The sequence below is a fragment of the Jaculus jaculus genome, chromosome 1 (genome assembly GCF_020740685.1).
Source record: "Jaculus jaculus isolate mJacJac1 chromosome 1, mJacJac1.mat.Y.cur, whole genome shotgun sequence".
NCBI lineage: Eukaryota > Metazoa > Chordata > Mammalia > Rodentia > Dipodidae > Jaculus > Jaculus jaculus.
The window spans coordinates 182684102-182710283 of record NC_059102.1 but is presented as its reverse complement, the minus strand read 5'-3'; the positions used below and the strand labels follow the sequence as shown (position 1 = coordinate 182710283).

The following is a 26182-nucleotide window of genomic DNA, read 5'->3' as shown; positions in this document are numbered from 1 at the left end:
TGCTATCCTTGTCATTGGAGGTCAGCGCTTTGCTAGGGTAGGGTCCTCTGGAATGGTCTCGGAAACCAAACTACGCGTTTCCTTAGGACTTGGGAGGCCGCATCCCAGCTCGGCAGGGAATGAAATACGCACACCGCGGGCGCGAAGGTGCGTGGGCGCGAGCCCTGGAGGCGGGCCGGGCCGCGCCGCGTGGCTGTCATTCCTCGCCGTTCCCTCCCTCTCGGGAGCCGGGGGCTGTGCGTGGAGAATTCAATCCCCGTGGGACTCGAGAGTGCGGCCTCACCCGCGGCTGGGCGGATTGGCTGTCTCAGCTTGCCCCCGCCCTCGGTACCCACCCCCGAGTCCCAGGTGGTGCGGGCGCCGGTGGTGATTTCTGTTTACCGAGAACCGGTCCTAGCTGGGTTCCTCCTAGCTGGGTTCCATCTCCGCTCGCTTCTCCGCGCAGCCCTGCCCGCCAGGGAAGAGGAGAGGAACCCTCATCTTCGCCCTTTCCCTACCCTCAACGCCCGGGAGAGGCCGGGTAAGGGGAAGGGGGCGTGGGAGGGGGAGCCCCCCCCAATATCCCGGCTGCCCCCCACCCCGGGACCTCACGCGCACCCAGGACTTCTATCCCTAGGCCTGGTTCCCGCACCCTGCGCCCGCACCCATGCTCGGGGCGACGTGCTCACCCCGGGCGAGCGGCCCGAGGCCGGATCTCAGGGACGCCAGCTCGCTGGCCGAGGCCCTCGCGTGGAGACTTCATTCACGGGCGTTTCCCCACCCCAGCAGACGGCGATGACCCCCAGGCCGGCCGGACCCCCGGACGGGAGCTGGGGCTGGGTGGTGGCGGCCGCGGCCTTCGCGGTGAACGGGCTCTCCTACGGGCTCTTACGTTCCCTGGGCCTGGCCCTCCCCGACCTCGCCGACCACTTTGAACGAAGCGCCCAGGACACTGCGTGGGTCAGCGCCCTGGCCTTGGCCGTGCAGCAGGCAGCCAGTGAGGGGGGGGGGCCCCCGAGGTGGGAGGCGGGAACAGGGTGGAGAGGCCCGCGATGTAGTGATGGGAGAGCGCCCGGATGGCCAGACCACCGAGAAAGAGCTACAGGTGGAACCGAGTTCTTAGAAGAGTGGGTCCTGTGGTCGAGAGGGGCGGAGTCACCAGGCCAGGAAGCCAATGAGAAGTGTTGGAGCGAGTCTGGGGCTCGGGAGCCGGTCCCCGTTGACTCCGCCCCCTTCCAGGCCCAGTGGGCAGCGCTCTGAGCACACGCTGGGGCGCGCGCCCCGTGGTGATGTTTGGGGGCGTCCTGACCTCGCTTGGCTTGGTCTTCTCGGCTTTTGCCCGAAGCCTGTTGCACCTCTACCTCGGCCTGGGCCTCCTCGCTGGTAAGGGGGTGAAGTGGGGTGGGGGAGGGCTGCCCGTGTCTTTCGAGGGTGGTGGTCGTGGGGACAAGATGGGAGGAGCGGAGCATCCCCGGCCCTCACCCCGTCCTGTCCATTCGCAGGCTCTGGCTGGGCCCTGGTGTTCGCCCCTTCCCTCGGTACCCTCTCGCGCTACTTCTCCCGCCGTCGGGTGTTGGCAGTGGGGCTGGCACTGACGGGCAACGGGGCCTCCTCGCTAGTGCTGGCGCCCGCCCTGCAGTTCCTCCTGGATAATTTTGGCTGGCGGGGTGCCCTGCTCCTCCTCGGTGCCGTCACCCTCCACCTTACTCCCTGTGGCGCCCTGCTGAGGCCCCTGGTCCTCTCTGGCGACCCCCCATCCGCACCCCGCAGCCCCCTAGCTGCCCTCGGCTTAGGTCTCTTCAAGCGCCGAGCCTTTGCAGTCTTTGCTCTGGGCACTGCGCTGATTGGGGGCGGGTACTTCGTCCCCTACGTGCACCTGGGCCCTCACGCCTTAGACCAGGGCCTGGGGGGCTACGGGGCGGCGTTGGTAGTGGCGGTGGCTGCCGTGGGGGATGCGAGCGCCAGACTGGTCTGCGGATGGCTTGCGGACCAGGGCTGGGTGCCCCTGCCCAGGCTGCTGGCTGTGTTCGGGGCCCTGACAGGCCTGGGGGTGCTGGCCGTGGGGATGGTGCCTGCCACGGGGCCCGAGGACAGCTGGGGGGCTCCTCTGCTGGCTGCCGCTGGGGCTTATGGCCTGAGCGCGGGGAGCTATGCCCCGCTGGTCTTCGGCGTGCTCCCGGGACTGGTGGGCGTCGGAGGTGTGGTGCAGGCCACGGGGTTGGTGATGATGTTGATGAGCCTCGGGGGCCTCCTGGGCCCTCCCCTGTCAGGTAAGAGCTGCGCCTGCAGATCCGCTCACCAAGGCCAGGTCGTGGGGTACCAGGCCCCTCAAGTTCCTTTTCCCTTGCTCTCAGGTTTCCTGAGGGACAAGACGGGAGACTTCAGCGCCTCTTTCCTGGTCTGCAGCTCCTTCATTCTCTCGGGCAGCTTCATCTACCTGGGGCTGCCCAGGGCACTCCCCTCCTGCCGGCCAGCCTCGTCTCCAGCTGCGACTCCTCCTCCGGAGAGTGGGGAGCTGCTTCCCGTTCCACAGCTCGCTCTGCTCCCCACGGGAGGCCCTGATAGCACTTGTTGATCACTTTCTTGTTTGCAGTCCTTCCTCAATAAAGAATTACCTTGATTTCTCTGAAAGCGTCATTGGCCAACCCCAAACTGAAAACTTCTAATGATATCTCAAAAGGCTGAAAGCCACAGGGCCTGAGCTGTCTTGGGGGTGTGAGAAGAATGCTGTCTTTGCCCAAGTCCTTACCGTAACAGGAAGTCTTTGAGGAAATATCTGCCAGTTAGTTTCAGTTTGTTGGAGAGGTCATGGGTGATATCTATTCCGTCTTCGTTTTCTTTACTAGAATACATAACTAAAGCTCATAGATTTCCCCCATCCCCCCCCCCCCCGAGGTGGGGACTTGTTCTAGCCTAGGCTGACCTGGAACTCATAGCCGCCATCCTACCTTTGCTTCCTGAGTACTGGGATTAAAGGTGTGTGCCACCACTCCCAGCAGTTCATAGATTTTTTCATTATCCTTCAATCTTTCTGTTGGCTTGAGAAATACAATACAGCTGGCGATGGTCATGCACACCAGCACTTGGGAAGAATCTGGAGGATCTCAAGAGCAGCTTAGGCTACATAGTTAGACCTTGTTCCGGGTTTAGCAGTTAAGGCGTTTGCCTGCAAAGCCAAGGGTTCCCAGTTCTCCAGGACCCACCTAAGCCAGATGTACAAGGGGGCGCATGCATCTGCTGTTCATTTGCACTGGCTGGAGGCCCTGGCATGCCCATTCTCTCTCTCTCTCAAGTAAATAAAAATATATTTTAAAAAAATGCAAAACTCTTAGGCCTCCTATACAAGACCTGCATAATGTGGGGGGGAATGATGACATCAAAATAGAGAGACTGGTTGGCAAGAAGGGGTTCAGTTAAGGGGAGATTTGGGAAAAGGAGGGTGGTGGGAAGGAATTATGACTGATATTTTTGTCTATGTTTATGGAAATCGTCAATAAGTTAAAAAATAATCTTATGCAGGCTGGAGAGATGGCTTAGCGGTTAAGTACTTGCCTCTGAAGCCTAAGAACCCTGGTTTGAGGCTCGATTCCCCAGGACTCACGTTGGCCAGATGCACAAGGGGGCACATGCGTCTGGAGTTTGTTTGCAGTGGCTGGAGGCCCTGGCGAGTCCATTCTTTCTCTCTCTCTCTCTCTACCTTTCTCTGTCTGTTGCTGTCAAATAAAAATGAACCCAAAAAGTTTTTTAAAGAAAAAAAACATAATCTTGTACCAGATGTGAGCTTTTTCAGCTTCAGCTCCTGATCCCAAGCTAGCTCCCCCCACCACAGATATAGATATCCTTATATAGGTTTTTTTTTTAATCTAAATCACAGGAATGAAGGGGAAGAGGTAAGTGGGTGAGAGGGGAGATCCTGGGTCACCAGAGCTCATGGTCACTTCTACTCCCCTGCCCAGCCATGATCCTATGAGCCAACCCAAGCGCATGGGCCCTAGTCTTTTTTGAGATTATGATTATTGTCCAGTTTCTTTTTTTGCTTTTTTCTCAAAAGGATATCCTTGTTTCCCAAACATCCTCTTAGAAGAGAAACTTAGGAGACAACATTAGAGGTCACATGTAAAACATTAAAAACACTTGGCCTGTGATTTTCAAAGTTGATTCACATCTGTGTGGGTTAAGATCTCCTAGCTCCTTCAGAAAAGGCTGGAAGAGCAAAAGGAAATGAGTCCTCAAAGCGTTGGCACATACACCACAGGAGTCCCAGGTCTGCTCTGGAGGAAGAGATCAGGATTCTTAAGGCACTGTGCTTCTGTGGATGCCTCAATGGAAAGCTCTGGCTTTCCATCCTTACTGCCTCACAGCAGCATTTAGTCTTTCCCAAGCATCTCCATAGGCAGGGGGACCTTGCTATCCAGTGGTGCTTTTACAAGGTCCTGGGGCCTGGAGGTAGAAGCTGAGAAGCAGGAGAAGAAGCGGGGCAAGGTGATGAGAACTCCACTTCCTGCAAGAAGGAAGGCCCCAGCCACCACAAAAGAAGCTGTGTAGTTGCCTGTGACATCCCGGAGGTAGCCTAGATCCAAGAGAGAAAAAGAATACACATGGTGGGCTGGAGAGATGGCTTAGCAGTTAATGTGTTTGCCTGCAAAGCCAAAGGACCCAGGTTCAATTCCCCCAGGACCCACGTAAGCCAGATGCACAAGGTGGTGCATGCATCTCGAGTTCGTTTTTAGTAGCTAGAGGCCCTGGTGTGCTCATTCTTTCTCTCTCTCTCTGCCCCCCCCCAAAGGTAAATTAATTTTTAAAATTAAAAAAATGTTAAAAAGAAAAAAAGAATGCAAGCAGGTAATCTGTGTACTGGGACTGATTGCTAAAACCTCTTGGAAGGGTAAAGCAAGATCCACCATATTGGGAGGGTTGAACTCTAGGTAGGATTAGAAGAATATGAGAATTTCCCGGGCCTCAAAAAGTCATTTCACTCAGGCATGGTGGTGTATACCTTTAATCCCAACACTTGGGAAGCAGAGGTAGGACTACAACCATGAGTTTGAAGCCACCGTGAATTCCAGGTCACCTGGGGTAAAGTGACTCGACCTCAAAACACCAAAAAAGGAAAAGGCCTCCACACCACCATGTGGTGATTTGGTGAGCTAGATTAAGTCAGATATATCTGTCGGTTTCAGTTAATAGTTAAAATGTTAAAGGTCGGAAGGTTCTCACATCTTGAGCTTGGAGAACTTTAACCAGATAGTTCAGACATCTGAACTGAAGCCCAGTGGGCCAAAGTAAAGAAAGACATTGGAGTGTTACATCAACCAGGTATTCTGGAAACCCAGCCAGCAAAGGGATCCGCTGAATTTGTCTTCCCATCCAGGCCTTTCCAGCCCCGAGTTCTTTGCCTCCTCAGCCCACTTCGGGGCTGCTAAGACTTCTTATGCAGCATGTTTGCTGTACCATACCACAGGGCAATATTCACATGCACTATCATGAGATAGCTGCTTCCATCTACTATGCAACATGGTAACCCAGGCCCACCTGCAAACCCCATCACCCTTACCTGACAAAGGAGCTCCCAGCAGCCCCCCGATGCTCTCTACCATCTGCACCAGTCCCAGGCCACAGTAAATCCTTCCAGTCCCCACCAGCTCAGGCAGCACTGAGAAGGCCACTGGGGTCAGAGCCCCTGATGTGAAGCCGTAGACCACAGCAAGAACCACCAGGGCTGTGGGAGCCCGAGCCATGGGAAAGAGGGCTAGTGACACCCCAGTCAGGGTAGTCCAGAACATCAGAAGCCGTGCCACGGGCCCTGGGACAGCATCTCCCAGCCACCCAGAGGCCACACGTCCTACAAGGTCAGAAATGGCAGCCACCGAGAGCAAGAAGGCAGCAGGCAATGGGTCCCAACCCAGGTCCTGCAGATGGGCCACCAGATGGACATAAGGAATGAAGTAGCCAGTGTTGATCAGGGTGAGGGCAAGAGTGTAACGAAGGAACGGGCCATGTCGGAGGAGGGAGATGAGCTGCGCTCCGGGGCCACCCACAGCAGTGTCCTCAGCCAGGGAGAGTGGGCGGAGGAGAGCGCCACAGGCCACCAGGTGTAAGGAGAAGGCGGACACCAGCAGGAGTGCTCCCCTCCAGGCATAGTGGTTGAGCAGCCACTGGAAGAGGGGGGCAAATGCAAAGGAGGAGAGACCCACGCCTGTCAGCGCCAGCCCTGTGGCCAGAGATCTACGGCGAGAGAAGTAACGGGACAAGCAGGCCAGGGTCGGGGTGAAGGTCAAGGCCCAGCCAGAGCCTGTCAAGAGAGGAGGGAAAATGGGGGTTGTAGATGTTAGGGGAGCTCAAGGCACCCAGTAATCCCAACCCCGCCCGCCAGCAGACAAGCCCTTGCTCTGCAGTCCTGCAGACCTGGGTTACAATTCTGGCTTGACACTTTGGAGTTGTGTGACCTTGTGGGTGGCCCTAGTCTCTTAGTCTCAAAGTACTTATCCGCAAAATGGGGTTAATACACCTCACGGGACTGGGAAGGATTAGAGATAATGTTCGTAAAGGAACTGGTATAGAACTCTGGGATCACACCTCACTCTACCATATCTGGCTGTGTAATCTTCCTTTCCTAAATTGCGTAACTTGGAAAGAAAGCCTTTCTATGCACACTGGCTTATCTTTTTTTTTTTTTTCCAGTCAGTACCTAGCACCATCTTAAAGAAATTCTTCCTTTTACACACCAATCCCAGTAGCTTTGGGCTTAAATATTCTGAATTCATCATCTTTGACTTCTGAATGTCCCTACCCTGTCGATCAACTTAGTCATTCCTTTGGAAGGATTCCCTTTAAGTCACATCTGCTGGTTAAACTTTACTTCAGCTTCTCCCTGAGGAGGAGGAGCAAGGAGAAAGCTCAGGGGCTTGAGGTCCAGGCATTAGATTTTCCTGCTCCTGCCGAGGGTCTCACCTGACAGCAGCCCAATACTCAGGTATAGGTGGGTCAAGGAGGTAGCAAATGAGGCCAGCAGCATCCCCAGAGCAGCCAAGACGCCCCCCGTCATCACCACAGGCCTGGGCCCCAACTTCGTGCTCAGGGCACTGCCTATGGGGCCTGGGGAAGTGGAAAGGGTTCTGCGAAGAGGTCTCGGGTGTCCTCCCGACCCTTCTCCCTTCCTGTCCCTTGAATCCCCCTCTCTCTTCCAGGGGTCACCGGACAGCGGATCCAGGGGCAGCACTCACTCCCAAATTGTTGCACCGCGATCCCTATGGATGCGATCCAGGAGACTCGGGCCGCCTGCTCTTCAAACACCGCCACCAACTCCACGAAGAAGACGCCGAAGGAGCGGAGCACCCCAAACACCAGAGCCGACTGGAAGAACGCTGAGAGCACCACCATCCATCCCCAGCCCCCATCGGGGGGCTCAGCCCTCTGCACCATGGGGAAAGGAGTCCCGGCGGGGCTCTAACACCACCCCCCCTCCTCACCCACCCACCCACCCACCCACAGGAAAGGCTGCTAGAAAGGAAGTTACTGGCAGGCGCCTGCGCCTTCCCCAAGGGGCGGCAGGCGCGGGGCCAGGCCGGGCTGGGACCCGCCGCAGGGGAGGCGTGGGTCCTGTGGCCGGCGGCCGAGCGTCCAGGCCTGGGCCGCCTTAGCGTTCACCCAACATTGCACCTGGAGGCAGCTCGGCGGGGATTGCTCGGTTTATCTGGGAGATAGCTGCACCTGGCTAAGCCAGTCCCTCACTTGCCAATGAGGAAGCAGGTCTCCCGAGCAGGGGGCGGATGAAAAGGGCTGGGCGGGGCCTGGAGCTTTGTTCTGGACCAGCCACGTTCGGGAGCGCATGCGTGAGGAGGGGCCCGGGGTGGCGCATTGGCTAGACCCCACGTGATGGGGGACCTGCCGCGAGGGTGCTGTGCGCCTGGTTCTCGCGGCGGTAACGGTTGTGGCTGGATAAACAGGTCGTGGCAAGCCAAACACCTCGCTTGCTTAATGAAGGATTCATTCCCAGCAATGGCTGGGCGGTGTTTTGCCAAGGGGAGAGGTTGGAAGAAGAGTAAGATAACTTGGTGAACACCTGAGGCGGCTGGTGCAGCCCTAAAAATCTGCTAGCTAGGTTCTTGGGAGGTCCAGAGGCCAAGGGAAGAGAAAGAGGGAGCAGGGCCTAGTGGCTAAGGCCTGGGACTTTAGCAAGACCCTGTTTTGTTTTGTTTTGTGTGGGGGTTTGGATTGTTTGTTCTTTTGAGGTAGGGTCTCACTCTAGCCCAGGCTGACCTGGAACTATGTTAGTCTCAGGGTGGCCTCAGACTCACAGCGATTGTCCTACCTCTGCCTCCCAAGTGCTGGGATTAAAGGCGTGGGCAAGACCCTGTTTTAAAAAACAATTTCTAAGTAGGTGTGGGGGGGGGGCGGCCTCCAGCCACTGCAAATGAACTCCAGACGCATGTGCCCCTTTGTGCTGTTGGCTTTACGTGGGTACTGGGGAATTGAACACTGGTCTTTAGGCTTTGCAGGCAAGCACCTTAACCAGTGAGCAATCTCTATAGCCCCCAAAGTGGAAAAAAAAAATTGAACTGGAGAGAGCATTTAGTGGATGACAAACTTGTTACTCAAGAATGAGGAACTGAATTCAGATTCCCAACACCCACATAAAAGCTAAGCACATGCCTGAAATCCCAGTGCTGGGGAGGTAGAGACAAGAGGATTCCCTAGGATTTGCTATGAGGAATATGCCAAATATAACAGTAAATGTCGTTGTTGAAGATCAGTAGTTAAAGAGTTGAGGTTTTAGGCTAGTTTTTTTGTTTGTTTTGTTTTTGTGAGGTAGGATCTCACTTTAGCCGAGGCTGACATGGCATTCACTCTGTAGTCTCAGACTGGCCTTGAACTCACAGCAATCCACCTACCTTTGGCTCCCAAGTTCTGGGATTAAAGACATGTGCCTCCACATCTGGCTGGAAATTTTTAACCAGTCAGGTAACAGGTTTAAAAAAAAAAAAAAAAAGAAAGAAAAAGAAAAACAGCAGCTGCTGAAATAATGAGTGAAAACTTGAGACTGAAGAAACCACCATAACCTGTACAAAACCCTAGGGTTCGAGGTGCTGTGAGGTACTGTCGACTACACTAATTCATCTTTGTCACACACCAGGAACTTAAAACCCAATGGAAGGTAACATTAAAACTAGTAACTTTTGCCCAGTGGGCCAGAACAGGTCAGCATCTCCTGGATGACAGGGCACAGGAGGAAGAGGCACATGTGCCAGATACTAGATCAATGCCAAGGCTGTAGTGCTGGGAGAAGTTGGCTCATAACTCCGTGGCTTTCTCACTGTCACCTCCATCCTGCTGTCCTTGTGGGACCCAAGCCCTATTCATTTTCCTTGGGGTCAGGGTATCCCCAAAAAAGATGCATTCCCCTGCTTAGTAGCAGCGACTAGTGGCTTTCTACATTCTCTGAGCAGCCTCCACACCTCAGCCAGGAAGTGACTTCAGACCAGCAGGATGCAGGTGGCTCCGGATAAAGTTCATGAAATCACTGGTTCCTGCACAATGAGCAGGAAGGCGAGGGCAAGGAGGGAGAACAAGAACAAGAAGTCTAGTGGGATGGGACATTGAAAGGAGCACAGAATCAACGTTGTTATTTTACAAAGCCTCATCCTCCCCCCCCCCCCCGTCCGTCCTCCCCCTTGCAGAAAAGAGCCCAGGACAACACAGATGACACAGAGAGGCTTCTTTATTCCAAGGATCTGATCTTGCAAGATCTAACACCTCATGTCAGCACTTTCCACCCGCCCATCCAGTCAGCCAAGCAGAAGGCATGGTTCCTTCTCACATCTCTCCTCTGCTCTCTTGTTCAAGTCTGCAGCCAGTGATGGAGGAATAAGATGGAAAGAGGGAGAACAGTTACTCCCCACTCCCCAAGTGGCAGCAGTGAGGCCTGTGGCCTGGAGGAAGCTCCACCACACAAATTCAGAAGTGCTTCTCCACCCACGTCCTGTAATTCCAGCCCCCAGGCAACTACAGTCCAGACTACAAATAAGGTTTAAGAGTATTCTCTGACACTCCAGACACCCTATCTAGCTAAGAGGCAACTCCATTCCTGACTTTAAAACTACATAGCCTATACTAGAAACTGCAGTGCTCAACAAATCTTTTTTTGGAAGCAAGTGCCTTTAACCACTGAGATATCTCTTCAGCCCTCTTTTATTTTTTGAAGCAGGGTCTCACTCTAGCCCAGGCTGACCTAGAACTCACTCTGTACCTCTGGTTAGCTCAAACTCAAGTGATCCTTCTACCTCAGCCTCCCTAGTACTAGGATTAAAGGTGTGCACAAAAATTCCTGGACCAACCAACCTCTTAATACTACATTCCAGCTTATTCCAACAGAAAATGTCTTTGACCCATCAGTCAACCAGTCTTTTACATCTGTAGTCCCGACAATAATTCCACTTACAATTCCAAACGACAACAACCCCAGATTGGAATTCAGCCTCCTTTTTTCTTGCTGTAGAAGGTTCTAGTACATTCACTGGTTCCAGACAGGAATGTAGTGATGGGAAAAATGGGTCACAGACCCAACTTTTCTAGGGTAAAAAAAAATTACCATTTATAGAGGCAAAAAAGTTTCTGAAATTTGGACACTTGCCAGAAGCTGTCCAAAAAACACATCAAGGAAAGAGCTCACCTCAGCTAGAAAGAACCCCAAAAAACATTCAAAGAAAGATGCCTACGCAGTAAAGAATGGGACATGACTCTCTAGAAAAGAGTGCCACATCACAGAAAGGATGGGCAGATTTGTAAAAGTAAAACCTCTGATAAAGATCTCCAGATCTCTCCTCCATGGAAATAACAACAACACTGAGAACAGCCTCCAGCCCTTTGGTGGGGTCTACTAGTGCAGTCAAAACCTTGTGATCAGATTCACCCCACGGTTTTAAATGCTGGACTACAGGCCTCCACTTAGAATGATATAGGATCCCGTCCCCCACACTCCCAACGTCCAGGAGGCATCTATTATCTCCACTTTGAGTGCATTATTAGGGTTCCTATCACCCTTGAAAAACAGAGAGAAGTTTTGTTTTTGTTTTTGTTTTTTTCCCACTTCTAGCCTGCTAGAGAACCTACAACATTCAGAACACTAGAGAGGATTCCTGATCCAATCCCACATGTTCCCAGGGCTTGCCCCAGAACAAATAAAGTTTCCAGAGTTAGAACTGTAAAGACAAACCAACAAGCAAACAAACAAGAGAAAGACCAATTCCCAAGAACAAAGTTAGGATAAATGACAATATGAAGTACTGAAGCCAAAGGGGGGAGCCAAGTGCTAGTGATCTCTGCCAGCAGAGCAGTGACCTCCTTTTGTTTCAGGTCACTTCTAATCACACTTGTGGAGGAGGGCAGTGGGAAACACGACAAAATGAAGGCCTTGGTGCCACCCACGGGCCTCAATAAATTATATTTACAGAGAATAAGCCAGATGAGAGGGTGAACAAGGGGACTGTTCCTTTAAGGAAAGCAAGACTTTCCCCCTGGCCCTAGCTACAAGCAGAGAAGAGGATTTGACCAGCAAAACAGAGGCAGGTCTAACTAGGATCTGCCACTCCTGCTCTTCCCAGCAAAAAAATAAAAAAAATAAAAAATTAAAAGGTGGCAGCAGTTTCTGATGTCAGAGTGGCCTTGCATATCCCTACACGAAGACTGACGGAGAAGCCAGTCCAGGCCTGCAGCTTCCCCAGCCCACGCAGCCGCGGGGCTCGGTAGGAGCTCAGCTACGGTCTCCCCACGATGTGGTAGTGCACTTTGGTGTTGGTGGCAGCTCCGTGTTTCTGGCGCAGATGCAGCCGCAGTTGACTCTTGTGCCGGAAATGCAAACCGCAGGGGTCGCACTGCAGGAGGACAGCCAGGTCAGGTCCCTCCCACTCCACCAACACCTTCTGGGTGCAGGAGAGGGAAACTATCCAGCTCTGGGCCCAAATTTGGCCCTCGGGCTATCCCATCCTCACTAATCTTCAGAGGCACCAGGGAAACAGGCCCTGTCTTATTTAACCAGTTTCCCCACCGGTTTTCTCTCCAAGAAAGCCGCGCCTGGTTGAGAAGCAGAAAGACGTCCACCCCACTCTCTGTCCCAAACCCCTGATGGGGAGCGAGGCCGGTTCCTCTGACAGCCCTGCCCCTGGGTAATTCTAAGGTCCAGCCGGGGTGGGTACCCACGTGGTAAGGCTTCTCTCCGGTGTGGATGCGAACGTGGCTCTTGAGGGTCTGGAGGTGGCGGAAGCGGGTTCCGCAGGTGGGGCACGGATAGGGCTTCTCTCCGGTGTGAATGAGCACGTGCGCGCGCAAATGCGCGACCTGCGGTGGGGAGGAGCGTCAGCCAGCCTCGGGGAGGGACCGAACCCCTCCCGTGACCCCGCCCTGGGGTCCTCCCCGAGATGCCCCCCCGCACCTGAACAAAACGCGAGCCGCACGTCTCGCATTTGTAAGGCTTCTCCCCGGAGTGGATGCGGCTGTGCGTTTTCAGGTTGGCTGGTCGGTTGAAGCGCGCCCCGCAGACGGAGCAGTGGTAGGGCTTCTCCCCTGCAAGCAGGAAGGAAGCGAGGTCAGGGCTTTCTGCCCTAGGACTGCACCGGGGCGCGCGAAGGTCCAGGCCTTCTCCTCCCCCTACCTGTGTGCACCGTGCGGTGACTGGCCAGGTTGCCCTTGTAGCGGAACGCAGACCTGCAGAGTTGGCACTTGTAGGGCTTGTCCTCGTCCCTGGGAACCAAGGGGTCCAGCCCCGATGAGCACCCAGCTACCGCCTCACAGTCCTGGCAACTGAAAAACTCACTTCCTGGGAAGGATGAGGAGAAGCGACAACTGTAGTTATTTACCGAGGCTTTCCTGGGTGCTGGTGAATCCTGGACAGCCCAGTAGAAGCGAGTGCTCGCGCCCCCTCCACTCCCCAGTGTACTGTGAAGTCTTTGGGAACTCATTCGACTTGTCTACGGCCACAGGGTTAGCAAAATTTGACTGTACATCTGTTAGGATTCCAGGGTAGTTTGCTCTAGGTTTTCAATAGAGGTGGTTGTAAATGGAAGCCTTTGTTAGAGGTGCAAAGAAGTCTCTGTCTCTCTCTTTTTTCTTTCATGTGGTGAGGGATCTTGGACATTTAGACCAAGTAGAAAGAACACAAGTTGATTCAGTCTGCAAAGAGAACAGTGGGCATGGAGGTAACAGCAGAACCACATGCCTTTATCCTCTTCCTTGTACCACTCTGAGCGACAGCCCGCCAAGAGAGGCCCTGCCAAACCCTGGCAGATTACTCAGCGCTGGCTAGGGCTAGGCCAGAAATCCTCAAACTGTATTGCTCTTTGGAAACAGATAAAGAGTTTAAAAAAAAAAAAAAAAACTGATGCTTGATCTCCACTTTCAGAATCCTTTATCTATGGCATGAAAGTTTTGCAGTTTAGTCTAATTTGCAACAAGATTCAGAAACCACTGGAACACGTGTTTTGTCCAGAACTGGTGCCAAGGGCAGCTACAAGAGGAAACCCAGAAGAGAAGGGCTCTTACCTGGTGGTGGACAAACCCGCTCAGAAGATGATCCAGAGCTCTCTTGAGCCCAGGGTGTGAGGAGGTAGGAGGTACTGGCTGGAGCTCCACATTTAAATTGTCCAGTGGTAGTGGTAGGAGAGAGTCTAGGCAAGATGGTAAGACCCAGAGAAAAGGTCAGAGAACGTGCTTTGAGGGTGCAAGGAGTTCTTTCCTGGACATCTTGAAGCCCAAGGACTGCCCTCTGGAAGTGAGCTAATAACAATATTCACTGCCCAACCACTGTCAATCTCCCAAGCCACTGAGTTGTCTTGGTCTCCGACCAATTCCCTAAGGTGGCCTAGTGTCTCTGAAGCCAGCACCCTGTCTACCTCCCTTAATGGCACACTCAGCGGCCGTTTCCTATCATAGGCCAGCGTCTACACATTCATGGAGTTTCATATTCCATACCTGCTCTGGGGACCAGACATGGGTCCGTCTTCGCTGCTGCTGCTGAGGCTGCTGCTGCTGCTGGAAGCTTCATCTCCACTGGGGAGCGTGGTCTGGGGGCAAGGCTGTCCAGAACTCTCCCCCACTAGGCTCCCTCCTTGGGAGGCCTGAGAATTTAACACAATAAACTTGTACTTCTTCCAGTTGCAGGCCTTGGGGCCTGGGCTGGCTGGACTTGGGGGTCCTTGACTGCAGCTTCGAGATTCAGTAGGTGGGTCTGGGTGTCCTTCCGAGCGCCTGGGACTTCCTGGTGGAGGGGCTGGTGGAGGGGCTGGCGGTTCCGCTTCCAAGGATCGAAGGGAGATGCCTAGAGGTTCGTAGCTAGGAAAGGTGTGATGACATCAGGGCAATTTCCCAATCTTTGCCCGTACCCATAACAACTGGGATACCGCCTCTCCCGTGAAGGACACTGAGCCAGGGTTCCCTCACCTGGCCTGGATGAAGCGGTGGCATGCCTGAACTACGTGTTCCATCTGCAAGTAGGTGGCAGCTGCCAGGACAGCTGGTGCGGTGGCTGGCGAGAGGCGAAGCCTTGACGTGTACATGAAGTCGAGGAGAGGAGCGAAGCCTTTGGCTTCGGGGCCCCCAGGCAGAGAGAGCACATCCACCCCAACTCCTGCACGTCCCCGGAAGACTGAATAGAAGAAGCCACTGCAGAGAGGACAGGTGGGCCGCCATGTCAGCACCACCAAGAGGGCAAAGGAGACACGCTACTGTTCTAGAAATTTCTGCCTCCCCCCTCCATCCCTCCCCCCCAGTTTTGGAATGCTCAGCTCATGCTTTCTCTGAGACAGGATCTTGCAATGTAGGCCAGGGTGGGCATCAAATTCTTGATCCTCCTGCCTCCGATTCTGGAGTGCTGCGATTACAGGTGTGCACCACCAGGCCCGGAGCCTGGACTTTGGAATCATTCTCAATGGCCTTACAGCTCTCTTCATTACCATCTGGTCCCCAACCCCTCGCACCTGCAGGCGATAAGAACCGCCTTGTGAGCTCTCAGGGGTTGCCCGCCAACCAGCAGCGTGACGTCAGTGAGGATCCCGCGCAGGCGCAGCTCATTGAGATTGCCCAGCACGTCGGAGGAGTGGCGCGTGAACTCCCGGACGTAGCCCAGCGCTCGCTCTGGGGCAGCAGTGGAACCCATAGCGACGCAGACCTGCGCGAGCCACAGAGGATGCCAGGGGACCCAGGCAGTTCTAAGAGGGGGGTGGGGGGAGGATGTCTCTGTGTCTCTGCTTGCCCTTTCCTCCCGAGGTGCCGCTAGAGCCAGCGCCCCCAGAACCCGACCCCTGCCCAAGCAACCCCACTCAATTCATCTTGTTCACTGCGCCCTAAACAGCCATGGTGTTCCTTGGCTAGACTCGGGGCACTTGGTGCTCTGGAAGGTTCTCACGCCGCTGGCTGGGTGGCGAGCCTGCGGAATCCACGCGCAGAGCCCGCGGTTCTCTCCTTAGCAGCTCCACCGCCCACCTTCCTTCCCCCGGTTTCGACGCCCTCCTGGGGTACAGGTGTCTGACCCTGCCTGGGGATCACTTAGGATCCGAACTCCACACCCCGCCAGATCCACCCCAACCCGCAGACTTCTGCTGCTCCGATGGAGCCCCCATCTCTAGTTTGGCGCAATCCTTGGGACTCAAATCCCAGACACACCGACAAACCGAATCCCCCAACCCTCTTTGACGCCCCAGGGTCTCGTTCTTACCCCTGTCCTGCAGGGGCTGCGGCTTGTCTTCTCCAGGGGGCGGGGTCTCTCTCCTGTCTGGGCCTCGGCTCCTTTATCCCTCCGGGATGTCGGGGGCGGGGGTGGAGGTGGGGTGAACGCCTGGGTCGGTATACTTCTTCCTTCCTCTTGCTCTCCAGATGGTGAGCCCGGGGCGGGGTCTCCGTCTCAAAGGCGGGAGCTCCGAAACGTGGGGTGGTCGTCTCCCACAGGGGGCTTTGAAAAAAAAGAGCATCAGAGGACGAGGGCATTAGAACTAGGGAAGAGGTTAGTGATGTGGAGGTTGGAAAAATGGGGCCCAGTGTCGTCGGAGGGACCTGGGACAGCAATAATGGGCGTCGGTGGCTTTTGTAAGGGAGTGCCTGTGGCCCATTGTGGAAGAAAATGAATAGAGCAAAACTGCCCCTTCCCAAGTACTGGGTGAAGGGAGGAATTGGGGTGCCGAGCTAGGCACCAGGCTTGGGGAATCGCTAGTGGGCTCCCGTGGGGTCGCAGACAGTGGGGGATGTGGTGCGACAGGCTCCTCCAGCAAGGGTGCACCAAAGATGGGGGGTGAGCTATGACCGGGCGGGGTGGGGAGAGCGGATATGATTTCTAGTTCGTTTCCTTCCATTGTCCAGCGACCGGACGGCTCCGCCAGCTGCTTCCCCTCGAGGAGGTGGGGAAAGCCCCGGGTGGGGACCGAGAGACGCTCGGGAGACCTAGGCGTTTCGGCTGCTCGGTGCCTACCCCTCTTCTGAGTCCTTGTAGGGATCCGGAGAGACGGATTACCGCCCAAAGTCCGCTCGCTCTCCCCCGGTCCCAACTCCCCAGGACCTCGAGCACACGCCCGTCGGCTTCGCTTGGAGTCTGGCGGGACGCTGGGGTCCAGCGCCGCAAGTAGGCAAAACGCGGCAATGTCTGACTCAGTCCACGAGGGGGCGGACGAGCTCCAGCCTCGCTGCGCCCCGCGGTCTCCACCCCCGTTTGGGGGTGTGCTCAGACCCCGGAGCTGCTGGAACCTGCGGGTGCCTCCCCTTTGCGGTGGTTAATTTTGCACCTCTGTCCTGGGGAGGAGAGACTAGGTAGAGGAAAGTACTTTGCTGGAGTCATTCTCTCAGGATGGGCTCTCTATGAAGGAACCCACTGGCTTTGGGAGAGAGGGCGTCGGTGGTTGGGACAAGAAATGAGTCTCCCTGGGTGCACAGGCTTTTCTTTCCTAATTAAAGTAGGCACTGTTACCCGGATGTCTATGGAGCTGGATTATTAGTGAGCATTAATTTATAGGTTGGGTAGTGTAAACAGAGAGGACAGACAGACATAAGAAGGAAAGGGGACAGGAGGGGCCTGTCAACCCTAATCTTAAATCTGTGGTCCAGGAGCTAGACATGGACCCTTAATATTTTGTATGGGGGAGGGGGTGGAGGGCTGGTAAGTTTCATTTGGAGGAGCAGCAGCAGAGCCGGTTAGCTGCAAAGAGGAGCTCTTTGGGTTTGGGCTCAGTTGACCAAGAATGTCCGAACATGGCCTCAAAGCTTTATATCCAGGCCCAAGGCCCTGTCCTTCAGTTCAACTGAGTCTTTATTTAAGTATACAAAAGAACAGCGGAGCAACTGGGAGTTGGGGACAATTAAGGATTCAAATGGTGAGATGGCTTTGGCATATGAGGGTTACTTTAGTGTCTGCACAGTTTGCAACTACATTTGGGGTTCCCCTTATATCAGGATAGAGTGATATCTTGTCAGCTGCGGGGTGCTATCTGTTTTAGGATGATGTATGGTCAGTGGAACCTGAATTTAGACTGGAGAGCTTATGGTAAGCTTGGAACATGGCACTGATTTCAGAGCTACATTAGTTCTGTGGTTCTGGTGCTCTCTGTTTGGAGACTTGTCTCTCCTCATCTTGGTCTATCAAGACAGCCAGATAACTGATGCTGGGTTTTTTTTTGGGGGGTGGGGGAGGTCAATCTGTTCCCTAGGGTTCTAGGTTCAGATTAGGTTGGGGACACAATATTAAATTGGAGTTAAAATTGAGTTGGAGCCTAACAGGAAGCTGAGAGTTTGAGGGCTTTCTGAATTGGGGACCTGGCAGCGGTGGGGGGGGGGGGGGGAGAGCAACGTTTTATTTTTGAATCCTGTGGAAATTATTTACTTTGTAAAGAAATTCCAGTGCATTGCCTACATAGGTATGAAACTTCTCCAGGAGAGATACAGGAAGAGGGCCCTCCATGGAGAAGACCTTTAAGTCTTGGGGTGCCCTTGTTTTGGGGGTGTTTGCCACTGGCCACATTTGGTGAAGCTGAGATACGGATCACAAAATTGAGACTTATTTGGACGGTCATGTAATTTGGATCACCTTTCTGGTGAGGGGATGTCTTTTGCTTACATAGCCCTCATGTACCCCATATTCTATAATTATTTATTTATTTATTTAGTGAATCCCCAAATAAGCCCAGGATTTGAAGAGAGAAGTCTGAAAAGAGCATGATATTTCCTTGAGGACTTTACTGTTATATGGCTTAGATCTGAGGGGGGGAAGGTGGTTTCAGTCTCTGAACCCTTGTCTTCTTAAGAGAGAGGAAACATCTGTTTGGGGCAGGCAGAGGGAAATGGGGTGTCTCTTGGTTAAAGTGGACATTCCTGACCAGGGCAGTTCTATGAAAGCTGTGCCAGGGAGGGGTCGTGAGGGGTTACAAGGAGATGTTCCTTGCACCCTGTTTTTCAGGCTAAGAGGCCCAAACAGAAAGCAGACAGAGGACTGGGAGCGTGGGTTAACTGAGGGGGAGGGGTTCCCAACGGCAGCAGGGGCTAGAGGGTAAGCCAGGCCAGATATACCCGCCTGGGTCCCTGCTCTCTTCGGCTCTCCTCCCTCTCTCCCTCCCACCGCCCACCCCCCCAACCCAAGGGAAAAAAAAGCTGCCTGTGCAACAGCAATGGCAGATTCCAATCCTTCAGGCTTCCCTAAACCACCACCGAGACCAGCCAGGGGGGAGGGGAGGGGAGGGGAGGATCGAGCTTTCCTGTTTCCTTAAGACTGGGGCAATGAGCTTGACCTTCTGGCCCCTACCCCTCTGAGGAGTGCCCCCCGGTCTGGAAGCCAGGTGTCCTGGACCCTAGCCCCCGAGCGGGGGGGCCTGGAGAAACGGGGAGGAGGAAGGAGGGAGTGACTTCCAAAATTGGCATCGGGACAGAGCAGGGCTGGCGGGAGGCAGGAGAAAGACAGAATTTTCCTGAAAAAACGGGGGTATCTAAGGACCCCAAATTTGGAGAGCTAGTCCAGGACTGTCTTCCCAACATCCTAGATTTTTTGGGGATTTTTTGAGGGCCCCAGGACCCCTCTAGATGGGGTGAGGAATGTAGTGTTGGGGGAATCTGACTGGAGCCTTGCAGCTGCCTCTCCCGCCGAGTTGGAGACGGATGGGCTGGGACGGGTTTGGGGGGGTGTCCCCAATTTTTACTGGGAGTGGAGGAACCCCCTCCAGAGCACTCTTGTGGGGGTCCCCCCTCCCCAAGGCACTCCCCAGTCCTTGAGCCAGCCGAGAGGAAGGAGGCCAGCGATGCGACTGGGGCCACTCCTTTCTCCTGCACCCCAAATGTGAGGGATGCACCCCAAATTTGCTCCTTTCAAAATAGGGGACCAGGATCTCAGGGGAGAGTAGCTGAGGTAAGTGGGGAGGAAAGTGTCCCCTGTTTTCAGGAGAGACGTGGCGGTTGGGGGGGAGGTTTGGAGGTGCGTGCCAGGGTGGGGTTGGGCTTTGTCAGTCTTGGAATTGGGGGGATGACCGGAGAGACTTTCTCCTGTACCCCTAAGCTGTAGCCCCCTAGGTGGAAACCAGAGCCCGAGACTAGAGAGTCCCCTAATATCTCCAGCTGTTAGAATAGTGTTTGATTTTTCACCACCACAAAAGCTCTGCTGTGGTGAGATTTGGGGGCAACAGTTGTTTTGGGGGGATCCTAGAGAGTGCAATGAGGAGTAGGAGGTCTTGATAGGGATGGATGTAGAATGGATGGAATCTTGGAGAGGGTCTGGCACTTTCAGAGGGGTCAAGAAGATTGATAGCTAAGACTTTGGGGGGGTGTGTCGGAATGGGGGTGGTGGTAAAAGATTGGCTGGGCTATGGAAGGATAACATTTAGGTTTTACAGGGCATTATTTTGATATCCAGAAGGAATTTTGGTCCTTAGATTTTGCTTCCTGGGAGGTGCTTTTTAAGAAATCAAGTCTTGGGCAGTTGGAAAGGGCTAAGGGAAGGCCTAAGGTGGGGGGTGGGGAGAGGCATGTTTGTGCTTAAACGTGGCTCTCAGGGGTGGGCCTGCTTGCTTGGGCCTGGTGAATGGGCTGATGGGTATTGTTGTGGGGGTGGGGCATGAATCTTGGGGGCCTGTGGGAAATGGGAACACCACTGGGGGTTGAATATCTGACCCCCAAGTCCAGATGGCCCTTTTCCTGGGCTCTCCTGCTCCCCTTTCGCCCTGGCCTCCATTTCCTGCCTTTGGCCTCCATCTTGTGGCAGGCCCACGGCCCAAGGCGACTTCCGGCCCCCCTCTCCCAACCATGTTCCGGCCCCATCACCTCTAGACTGCCAACTCTCAACTCTGCTGTCCTTGGCCCAGTCTCTCCTAAGCGTTTCTCTTGGGTTCTGACCTAGGGAGGGGAGGAGCAGACACAGGAAGCCTCGGGCCCCTGCCCTTGCTCAGTCGGGATGCTGCTTGTTGGTCTTTCCCTGTTTCCTGTGTCCCCATCCTAGGAATTCTGAGTTGAGTGCCTACAGAGGGTAAGACTGTTCCAAGTTTATCACACTGCGCTCAACTCCTAGCTCCTCTCCTCCCCGATCCTGCCCAACTACTGCCCCTCATGTTCTCCTACCTTTTGGGGGTCCATGCTTGCCTTTCACACCTTTTCCATTTCCCCACTCTTGGTTGAGGGACTTCCTAGCACTGGCTCTTGTGCGCCCTTCCTCTTAACCCACACAAGTCCTGCTCTCGCCCCAGCAGCACACTGTGGTTTGTACGGCACTGTGGCCACGTCCAAACCACACTGTGGTGTTAGAGCGAGGGTAGGGGAAGCACCGCTGAGGCCCGTCTCTGGGGGGCCACCCTGGAGAAACAGCACTCCAAAAAACCATCTGGGGCCTTGTGAAGTTGTGAGGTGGGGCAGAAGAGCATACGAACGGATCACTGGGAAAAGACCCTTTCAAACCTCCAGGTAGTCTTAGGAATACTGGCTGCCAGCAACTCTGGGAGTAAGTTTTGACGCCAGGGAGCAAAATACAGTCTTTGTTGCCCACACCCAGCCCCCCTGGCTCTAGCAGCACAGAAATATTGGCACTGAGAAGCAAGTCTGCCAGTATTGGCTGTGTTGCTCCGGGCAGGGTGGTGAGAGCTACGGAGGAGGGTGGGCGCTTGAGGGCTGTGGAGAGCAGAGGCAATAGCAGCTGACAGCACCAGCTGAGGTAAATTTTTATTGTTTTCTGTATAAAAATGTCCATCAGGTAGAAGTCAGGGGTGAGGGCACATGGTCATTAGGAACAGCTAGGTGGACAGCTCCAACAGCGTTCTGACCCTGTCGCGCAGGCCTTGCCAGGTGATCCACAGGTTCGGGGTGAACAACGAGAGGGTCAGACGTAGAAGGCTTAGCAGGAGAGTAGCGGAGCTTCAGCAGAGGTTGACAGAAGGCCAGAGTCCAGGGTCAGGCTGTCTGGAACAGGAAGTGAAATGGATCAAGACGGGCAAGACCCAAGGATGTTTCCCAGATAACTCCCACCTTCTCAAACGATTCTACTTACTGACCCAGTCCCCTTCGCTGAGAATGCCTTCCCTTCTGAAACCCTTTCACAAGGGAGGGACTTCTGCTGGGACCCTCCCCAGCCATCCAGGTGAGCACCTCTTCCCCTACCCCAGCAGGTGTGGGAGGAGGAGGAGGACTCCTACCCTGGTCAAAGTTGAGTTTCTTGGCTGGAGGAGTTTCTCCCAGCCCTTCAATATCCACCACGTCACTGTTGGCATCGGAGTCATTCAGAGCACTGAGGGTTACATCTGGGAGGGGCATAGGCTACGTTCTAGGTTCCTGTCTGTCTCCCCTCCTCCCATCTTTCCAAAGCTTCACACTCTATGTCCCCATCCCCAGACCACCATAGGGAACGGCAGAGGTCTGCCTTTTAACCCAGGCCCAGTTCTTTCACTGAACCTCAGGTGGCACCTTCAACCCCTACCCTAGGCAGCAACTCCATAGCCCTCACCAGCCTTCTGTTTCTTTAGGGGAGGAGCCCCAGCCTCAGGGATACTGGAACTGCTGGATGGAGGGGTGACTGGAGGAGGCGACAGGACACCAGATGCCACCTTCTTGGGTCCTTTCTTCGGAGATTCAGCTGGAAGGGGGGTGCCAGAGTCTTCATATACCTTTCGTTTCACAGTGGCCTTTATCTGAGCCCTGAAGAGAAGAGACAGCAGGTTAGGGAAACAGTTCACCAGAAAGCCCGAGGGAAGAGGGGAGGGGCAGGGAGAGGTTAGTGGGCCACTCTGAAGGAATTCTTGGAGTCTCTTCATAAAAATCTAGGTCAAGGCCCCAATCCATGGGCAGAGGGGTTCCCCCTCCTGGAAACTCAGGACTCACTCAGGGCTGATGGGATGTGAAGAGTAGATTCCCTGAGCTGAGTATCCAGAAAAGCCTGTCCCCTAATCCTCCTCTGGGAGAGATGTATGGATATGTACAGCCACCAGCTAAGGCTTAGTGATATACAGGTAGCAGGTAGATTGAAACTTGTTAAGAGTATGAGCGTCTAGTTCAGAATCACAATATCCCTGGAAACACTAAAGTGTGTCAGAAGAGCTGTTTAAGTAACCAGGGCATGCCTCATTAGCAAATACAATCATGCTAGGCACCTTCTGAATCAAAGTCTCTGAAGCTCTTATATTACCCGTGCATTTTTCTGAACTTCTGACCAAAGTGTACAGCTCCCATAATCTTTCAGTCCTCAGGGGAATGCTAACAACACTAGCAACCAAGTAGGGAAGATGATGAGCTGGGCATCCGGAGGAAGATGGAACGACGGGTAAGGGGGAGGAAATCTGCCCACCCCCCCGTTTCTCTGCCAACCACCCTCCCTCACACTGTCCGTTCCTTGATGACACAGCTGATGTGATTAAGATCGTCCCCAAATCGCTTCACAGCAGCCCTCAGCATCTCTATCTCCGTCTCGGTCCACTTGGCACTGTCGGAAGGGGAGAAGGGGATAGCAAAAATCGGGGGGTGGGGGGTGGAGCTAGCCCACAGGCTATGCATTCCACAGCTAAGCTGCCTCTAACCCCCCACCCAGGCCACTCTAGAACATCTCTCTTCCTCATCAACATGCAACAGATGCTGTGAACAACCCACTGAAACCAACTCAACAAGCCAGGGGGCTCACAAACAGAACCCCCGAACGGTCAGCAACAGTCTGAGGGAATTCTGTGTGACCTGAAATGAGTGGTGGAGGTCAGGGCCTGAGGTGTCATGTCCGTTGGCAGCAGGAGACGATCATTTAATGAGACCGGATTGTGGACCTAAGTGTATTTTCACCTGTCCACTCACTGCTCCAACGATCAGTCCCGAACACACCTTCTCTGCCCCGGCGCGGTCGCCAGGCAGAGGAATGAACAACCTATGTCCCCGGCCTAGAGCGAGGGTCGAGTGTGTGAGTCCAGGCGTCCACGTCCCAGGTTGCACTCACGTACCCCGCGGGGGAAGAGTCGGCCACGGGATGCAGCTGCATCGTCAGCTCTCCCAGCTTCGTGAAGGCGGCGCCGGCCGCGGAGAAGATCTCTCCGACCTGGGGGCGGAGCAGCATGACGGGGGGCCGGCGGCGCCCCGAGGAGCCCCTGGCCCCACCCCGGGCTCCTTCCCTCCCGCCCGCCGCCAGCCGAGCGCGGAGCAGCCCGGAACCAGGCAGGGGCCCCACCGCCCTCCCGTGGCCGCCAGGGAGCGCAGTCCGCGGCGGAGGTCGAACCTTGGTGGACGCTGACGTCATGGCCCCGCGCACGTCCTCACGGAGACGCGCCGCCGCCGCCACGCGAGCTGGGACCACGGCGAGCCCGGCCACCGGCCGCTCTGGCCCCCGCGCAGGAAGTCCCGCCTTCCCCGCAGCCGATTGGCTCAGGCCTGGCCTCTCCCGCCGTCGCTCGGGCGCTCCCGGGGAAGGAGCGGCGGAAGGCACCGCCCCACTTCCGGCACGCCTCAGTCCGCCTCCGACGAGGGTCCGGGACTCGGCATTTCGAGGCCTAGCTGCGGCTCGCGCCGGCCCGGCCCGGCCCCTCACGAAAGGCACCGACACGACGTTTAAGAGACCAGCATCTTTATTGTACTTCCGGCCAAGGGCAGGGCGCCGGCACAGACGGACAGACAGCCGGTCCCCAGAATGGGAGGGACTGCCAGAGAGAGGGGTGGGGAGGGAGAGCGGGGCGAGCTCTAGCGAACCATGTATTCCTTGCGTTTATTGAGGCGAACCTGGCAGAAGGAGAAGCCTCCCAGGAGGAGGTAAAGACCCGCGGCGATGAAACAGTTGTAGCTGACTTGCTCGTAAAGGTCGTATATTTTCTGAGGGCCGTTCCTGGAGGGAGGGAAGTAGGCAAGGAAATCAGATATGGAGAGCATCCGACGGGCCATTCATTCACTGTGCACCAGACACCCTTCTAAACGCTTTTGTTTCTCTTGGTTTTATCGGCAAGCGTATGGGGTGGCTTACAGAGTACTTTGCAAACATGGACTAAGGCACAGAGTAGTGAAATACCTACAGGCCACACCTAAACTGATGGGCCACGAAAGCCTGATTTCCAAGATGGTCCTAAGTACATTCTATTTCGTCGTTCTTGTGTGTTCTTGTCTTGGGGGGGGGGGGTGAGGGTTGAAACTAAGGCTTTGCATGTCAGGCACACGTTTGCCACTGAACTACACTCCCAACCCCACTAACTCTGGGCCCCAAATACTCGACCTCCATCAGTGACCCCCCCCATCGTTCTGACCACAGGCCCCGCCACTTCCTGTCTTGACTCCGCACCCGACCTCTTACTCAGCCTCCAGTAGTGTCCCCCCACCTCACCCCCATCTTTCTGACCACAGGACCCATCACTTCCCATATTTACTCCGCAACCGACCACTTACTCAAAGTCTTTCTCCGTGAAGGGAACGTCCTCAATTAACACGGCAGAATGGACATTGAAAAATATTCCAAGCATTATCTGGGGGAAAAGGGGGGACAGGTTGTCAAACCCCTCCCCTTCCAATACCGGCCAGCACCTGCACCTGGGCTGGACCAGAATGAGCCCGGGTGGTTGTGGCTGGATTTGGAAGCAGCCACCTGGAACGGGGCTCCAAGAAGGACATTGCGACGAATGGTTGGTTGGGCAAAAGCGAGCAGAGTAATAAGCAAACTCTCCGAGACTCCCCTTCCCCGAGGTGTCACTGTCACGGGTCAAGACGGAAGAGGTGGCGGGTGGAGTCCTGGAGAAACGAGGCCCTAGATACCCTTCCCCCCCCCAGCCTCCATTCAGCTCAAGCATCTCCCAGGACCCTAGCTCTTAATTCTCTTACTGTGGGGGGGCTCGCCAATGCACCGGCCTTGGGCTCTTTTCCCGGGGTCCTGCCCCAGCACCCTCTCGCCCCAATTCCCAGTGAGTTCCGTCTGTCGTCCTGCCGCGGGCTAGCCAACCAGCCCATTAACCTGTCTGCCGCTTTCTAAGGCTCGGAGTCCCCAGCCCTTCCACCCCGGGAGCCCCCCGGCCCTCTGCCATGTCCCCTCACCAACATGATCACGCCCCAGGCACTGAGGACGATGCCGCAGGCAGCCAGCTTGGGCCCGCAGCACAGCAGCGAGGCCATGAGCGGGGAGTGCGGGCAGCGGGGCTCAGGAGGGAACAGGAGGTCGCAAGCAGCCGGGATCCGCCGGGCCGAGGGAGCTGGGCCGGGGACCTGCGCCGCCCAGCAGCGCCGGGGCCGGAACCACCCCGCCGGGGGCGCTGGGAGAGGTGGCCCGGCTCCTCGCGCTCGTCCGCGGCCTGCGGCGGGGCCGGCGACGCGGGAACCCCAGGAGCTCCGCCTGAAGGCCTTCTCGGCGTCTACCGGGGCCCCGAGTCGGCCCGAGCGAGGGCCCGCGAGCGCTCCGGATCCTCCTGCTCCCTCCGGTTGGAATGGAAGGGCCTGCCGCGTCACGTGGCCCGTCACATGCCCCCGGAACTAGCTGCGAGCCGGCGGGGGCTGGCCGGGCGGGGGCAGCTGTCAAACCCTGCGGGGGCTTCGGGAACCCGGGGAAGAGGACCTGAGACCCGAGGCCCGCTGCCTGGGATGTTTGCCTCGCGTGCCTGGGTCTCGGGCGCTGCTCGGTGATGATGGAGACGGGGGTAAGCGAAGGAGAGATGGCTCGGAGCGCGCGTCCGCAGCTTCCCTGGCCAGCCTTCCCGACCCTGACCGGACGCCCGAGCCCCTCCTGTGCCCTGCGTGCGGCGGTGCCGGGAACGCTTTAAAACAGTTGAGG

The 26182-nt window shown here is 55.5% G+C and overlaps 5 protein-coding genes and 1 long non-coding RNA gene across 13 annotated transcripts in view; 2 read left to right on the top strand and 4 right to left on the bottom strand.

The window, feature by feature from the left end:
* The first annotated feature begins 253 nt into the window (after positions 1–253).
* On the top strand, positions 254–2599 carry Slc16a11 (solute carrier family 16 member 11). The gene is made up of 5 exons (XM_004657079.2): positions 254–520; positions 766–976; positions 1219–1362; positions 1482–2249; positions 2334–2599. The coding sequence occupies exons 2-5, from the start codon at positions 775–777 to the stop codon at positions 2552–2554; spliced, it is 1335 nt and encodes a 444-aa protein (XP_004657136.2). The 5' UTR covers positions 254–520; positions 766–774; the 3' UTR covers positions 2555–2599.
* Positions 2600–3835: 1236 nt separating this feature from the next.
* Slc16a13 (solute carrier family 16 member 13) lies at positions 3836–7429 on the bottom strand. 3 transcript variants are annotated; one of them, XM_004657165.2, is made up of 4 exons: positions 7203–7429; positions 6931–7074; positions 5534–6271; positions 3836–4549 (listed from the first exon to the last, which is right to left on the bottom strand). In XM_004657165.2, exons 1-4 carry the CDS (start codon positions 7399–7401, stop codon positions 4347–4349), a joined length of 1284 nt encoding a protein of 427 aa, XP_004657222.1. In that variant the 5' UTR covers positions 7402–7429; the 3' UTR covers positions 3836–4346. The 3 variants fall into 3 exon arrangements, with proteins under 3 accessions (XP_004657222.1, XP_044998113.1, XP_044998112.1); XM_045142178.1 differs by having other exon boundaries at positions 7153–7263; XM_045142177.1 differs by lacking the exon at positions 6931–7074.
* A 4166-nt stretch (positions 7430–11595) lies between these two features.
* Bcl6b (BCL6B transcription repressor) lies at positions 11596–16541 on the bottom strand. 2 transcript variants are annotated; one of them, XM_004657080.3, is made up of 10 exons: positions 16430–16541; positions 15683–15916; positions 14946–15136; positions 14410–14631; positions 13942–14301; positions 13513–13637; positions 12626–12790; positions 12407–12537; positions 12175–12312; positions 11596–11849 (listed from the first exon to the last, which is right to left on the bottom strand). In XM_004657080.3, the coding sequence occupies exons 3-10, from the start codon at positions 15122–15124 to the stop codon at positions 11733–11735; spliced, it is 1437 nt and encodes a 478-aa protein (XP_004657137.2). In that variant the 5' UTR covers positions 15125–15136; positions 15683–15916; positions 16430–16541; the 3' UTR covers positions 11596–11732. The 2 variants fall into 2 exon arrangements, with proteins under 2 accessions (XP_004657137.2, XP_044997948.1); XM_045142013.1 differs by lacking the exons at positions 15683–15916; positions 16430–16541 and having other exon boundaries at positions 14946–15176.
* A 4584-nt stretch (positions 16542–21125) lies between these two features.
* On the bottom strand, positions 21126–23778 carry C1H17orf49 (chromosome 1 C17orf49 homolog). 5 transcript variants are annotated; one of them, XM_004657166.2, is made up of 6 exons: positions 23663–23776; positions 23391–23485; positions 22787–22888; positions 21917–22107; positions 21609–21713; positions 21126–21375 (listed from the first exon to the last, which is right to left on the bottom strand). In XM_004657166.2, exons 1-6 carry the CDS (start codon positions 23681–23683, stop codon positions 21311–21313), a joined length of 579 nt encoding a protein of 192 aa, XP_004657223.2. In that variant the 5' UTR covers positions 23684–23776; the 3' UTR covers positions 21126–21310. The 5 variants fall into 5 exon arrangements, with proteins under 5 accessions (XP_004657223.2, XP_004657224.2, XP_044996972.1 ...); XM_004657167.2 differs by having other exon boundaries at positions 21126–21371; XM_045141037.1 differs by lacking the exon at positions 22787–22888 and having other exon boundaries at positions 23663–23778.
* Positions 23779–23990: 212 nt separating this feature from the next.
* Rnasek (ribonuclease K) lies at positions 23991–25613 on the bottom strand. The gene is made up of 3 exons (XM_004657172.2): positions 25453–25613; positions 24814–24890; positions 23991–24262 (listed from the first exon to the last, which is right to left on the bottom strand). The coding sequence occupies exons 1-3, from the start codon at positions 25528–25530 to the stop codon at positions 24121–24123; spliced, it is 297 nt and encodes a 98-aa protein (XP_004657229.1). The 5' UTR covers positions 25531–25613; the 3' UTR covers positions 23991–24120.
* Positions 25614–25890: 277 nt separating this feature from the next.
* LOC123464128 overlaps positions 25891–26182 on the top strand; it is a 67024-nt gene continuing 66732 nt past the window's right edge. Inside the window, exon 1 of the long non-coding RNA XR_006639376.1 lies at positions 25891–26048. This is a non-coding gene — a long non-coding RNA (uncharacterized LOC123464128). The remainder of the gene's footprint in view (positions 26049–26182) is intronic.

Bases quoted from the DNA above. Each gene is read 5' to 3' on its own strand.
- Slc16a11 (XM_004657079.2), top strand. From the start codon at position 775: ATGACCCCCAGGCCGGCCGGACCCCCGGACGGGAGCTGGGGCTGGGTG. The intron at 977-1,218 runs GTGAGGGGGGGG...GCCCCCTTCCAG, and splicing joins GGCCGTGCAGCAGGCAGCCA to GCCCAGTGGGCAGCGCTCTG. The intron at 2,250-2,333 runs GTAAGAGCTGCG...CCTTGCTCTCAG, and splicing joins CCTGGGCCCTCCCCTGTCAG to GTTTCCTGAGGGACAAGACG.
- Slc16a13 (XM_004657165.2), bottom strand. From the start codon at position 7,401: ATGGTGCAGAGGGCTGAGCCCCCCGATGGGGGCTGGGGATGGATGGTG. The intron at 7,075-7,202 runs GTGAGTGCTGCC...CCACTTCCCCAG, and splicing joins CGCGGTGCAACAATTTGGGA to GCCCCATAGGCAGTGCCCTG. The intron at 6,272-6,930 runs GTGAGACCCTCG...CTCTCTTGACAG, and splicing joins GAGTATTGGGCTGCTGTCAG to GCTCTGGCTGGGCCTTGACC.
- Bcl6b (XM_004657080.3), bottom strand. From the start codon at position 15,124: ATGGGTTCCACTGCTGCCCCAGAGCGAGCGCTGGGCTACGTCCGGGAG. The intron at 12,791-13,512 runs GTAAGAGCCCTT...CATCCTTCCCAG, and splicing joins GCGGGTTTGTCCACCACCAG to GAAGTGAGTTTTTCAGTTGC. The intron at 12,313-12,406 runs GTGCGGGGGGGC...TCCCCACCGCAG, and splicing joins GCGGCTCGCGTTTTGTTCAG to GTCGCGCATTTGCGCGCGCA.
- C1H17orf49 (XM_004657166.2), bottom strand. From the start codon at position 23,683: ATGACGTCAGCGTCCACCAAG. The intron at 23,486-23,662 runs GTTCGACCTCCG...CTCCGCCCCCAG, and splicing joins TGACGTCAGCGTCCACCAAG to GTCGGAGAGATCTTCTCCGC. The intron at 22,108-22,786 runs GTGAGGGAGGGT...TCTTCTCTTCAG, and splicing joins GTCATCAAGGAACGGACAGT to GGCTCAGATAAAGGCCACTG.
- Rnasek (XM_004657172.2), bottom strand. From the start codon at position 25,530: ATGGCCTCGCTGCTGTGCTGCGGGCCCAAGCTGGCTGCCTGCGGCATC. The intron at 24,891-25,452 runs GTGAGGGGACAT...CTTTTCCCCCAG, and splicing joins CCTGGGGCGTGATCATGTTG to ATAATGCTTGGAATATTTTT. The intron at 24,263-24,813 runs GTAAGTGGTCGG...CCCTCCCTCCAG, and splicing joins TTCACGGAGAAAGACTTTGA to GAACGGCCCTCAGAAAATAT.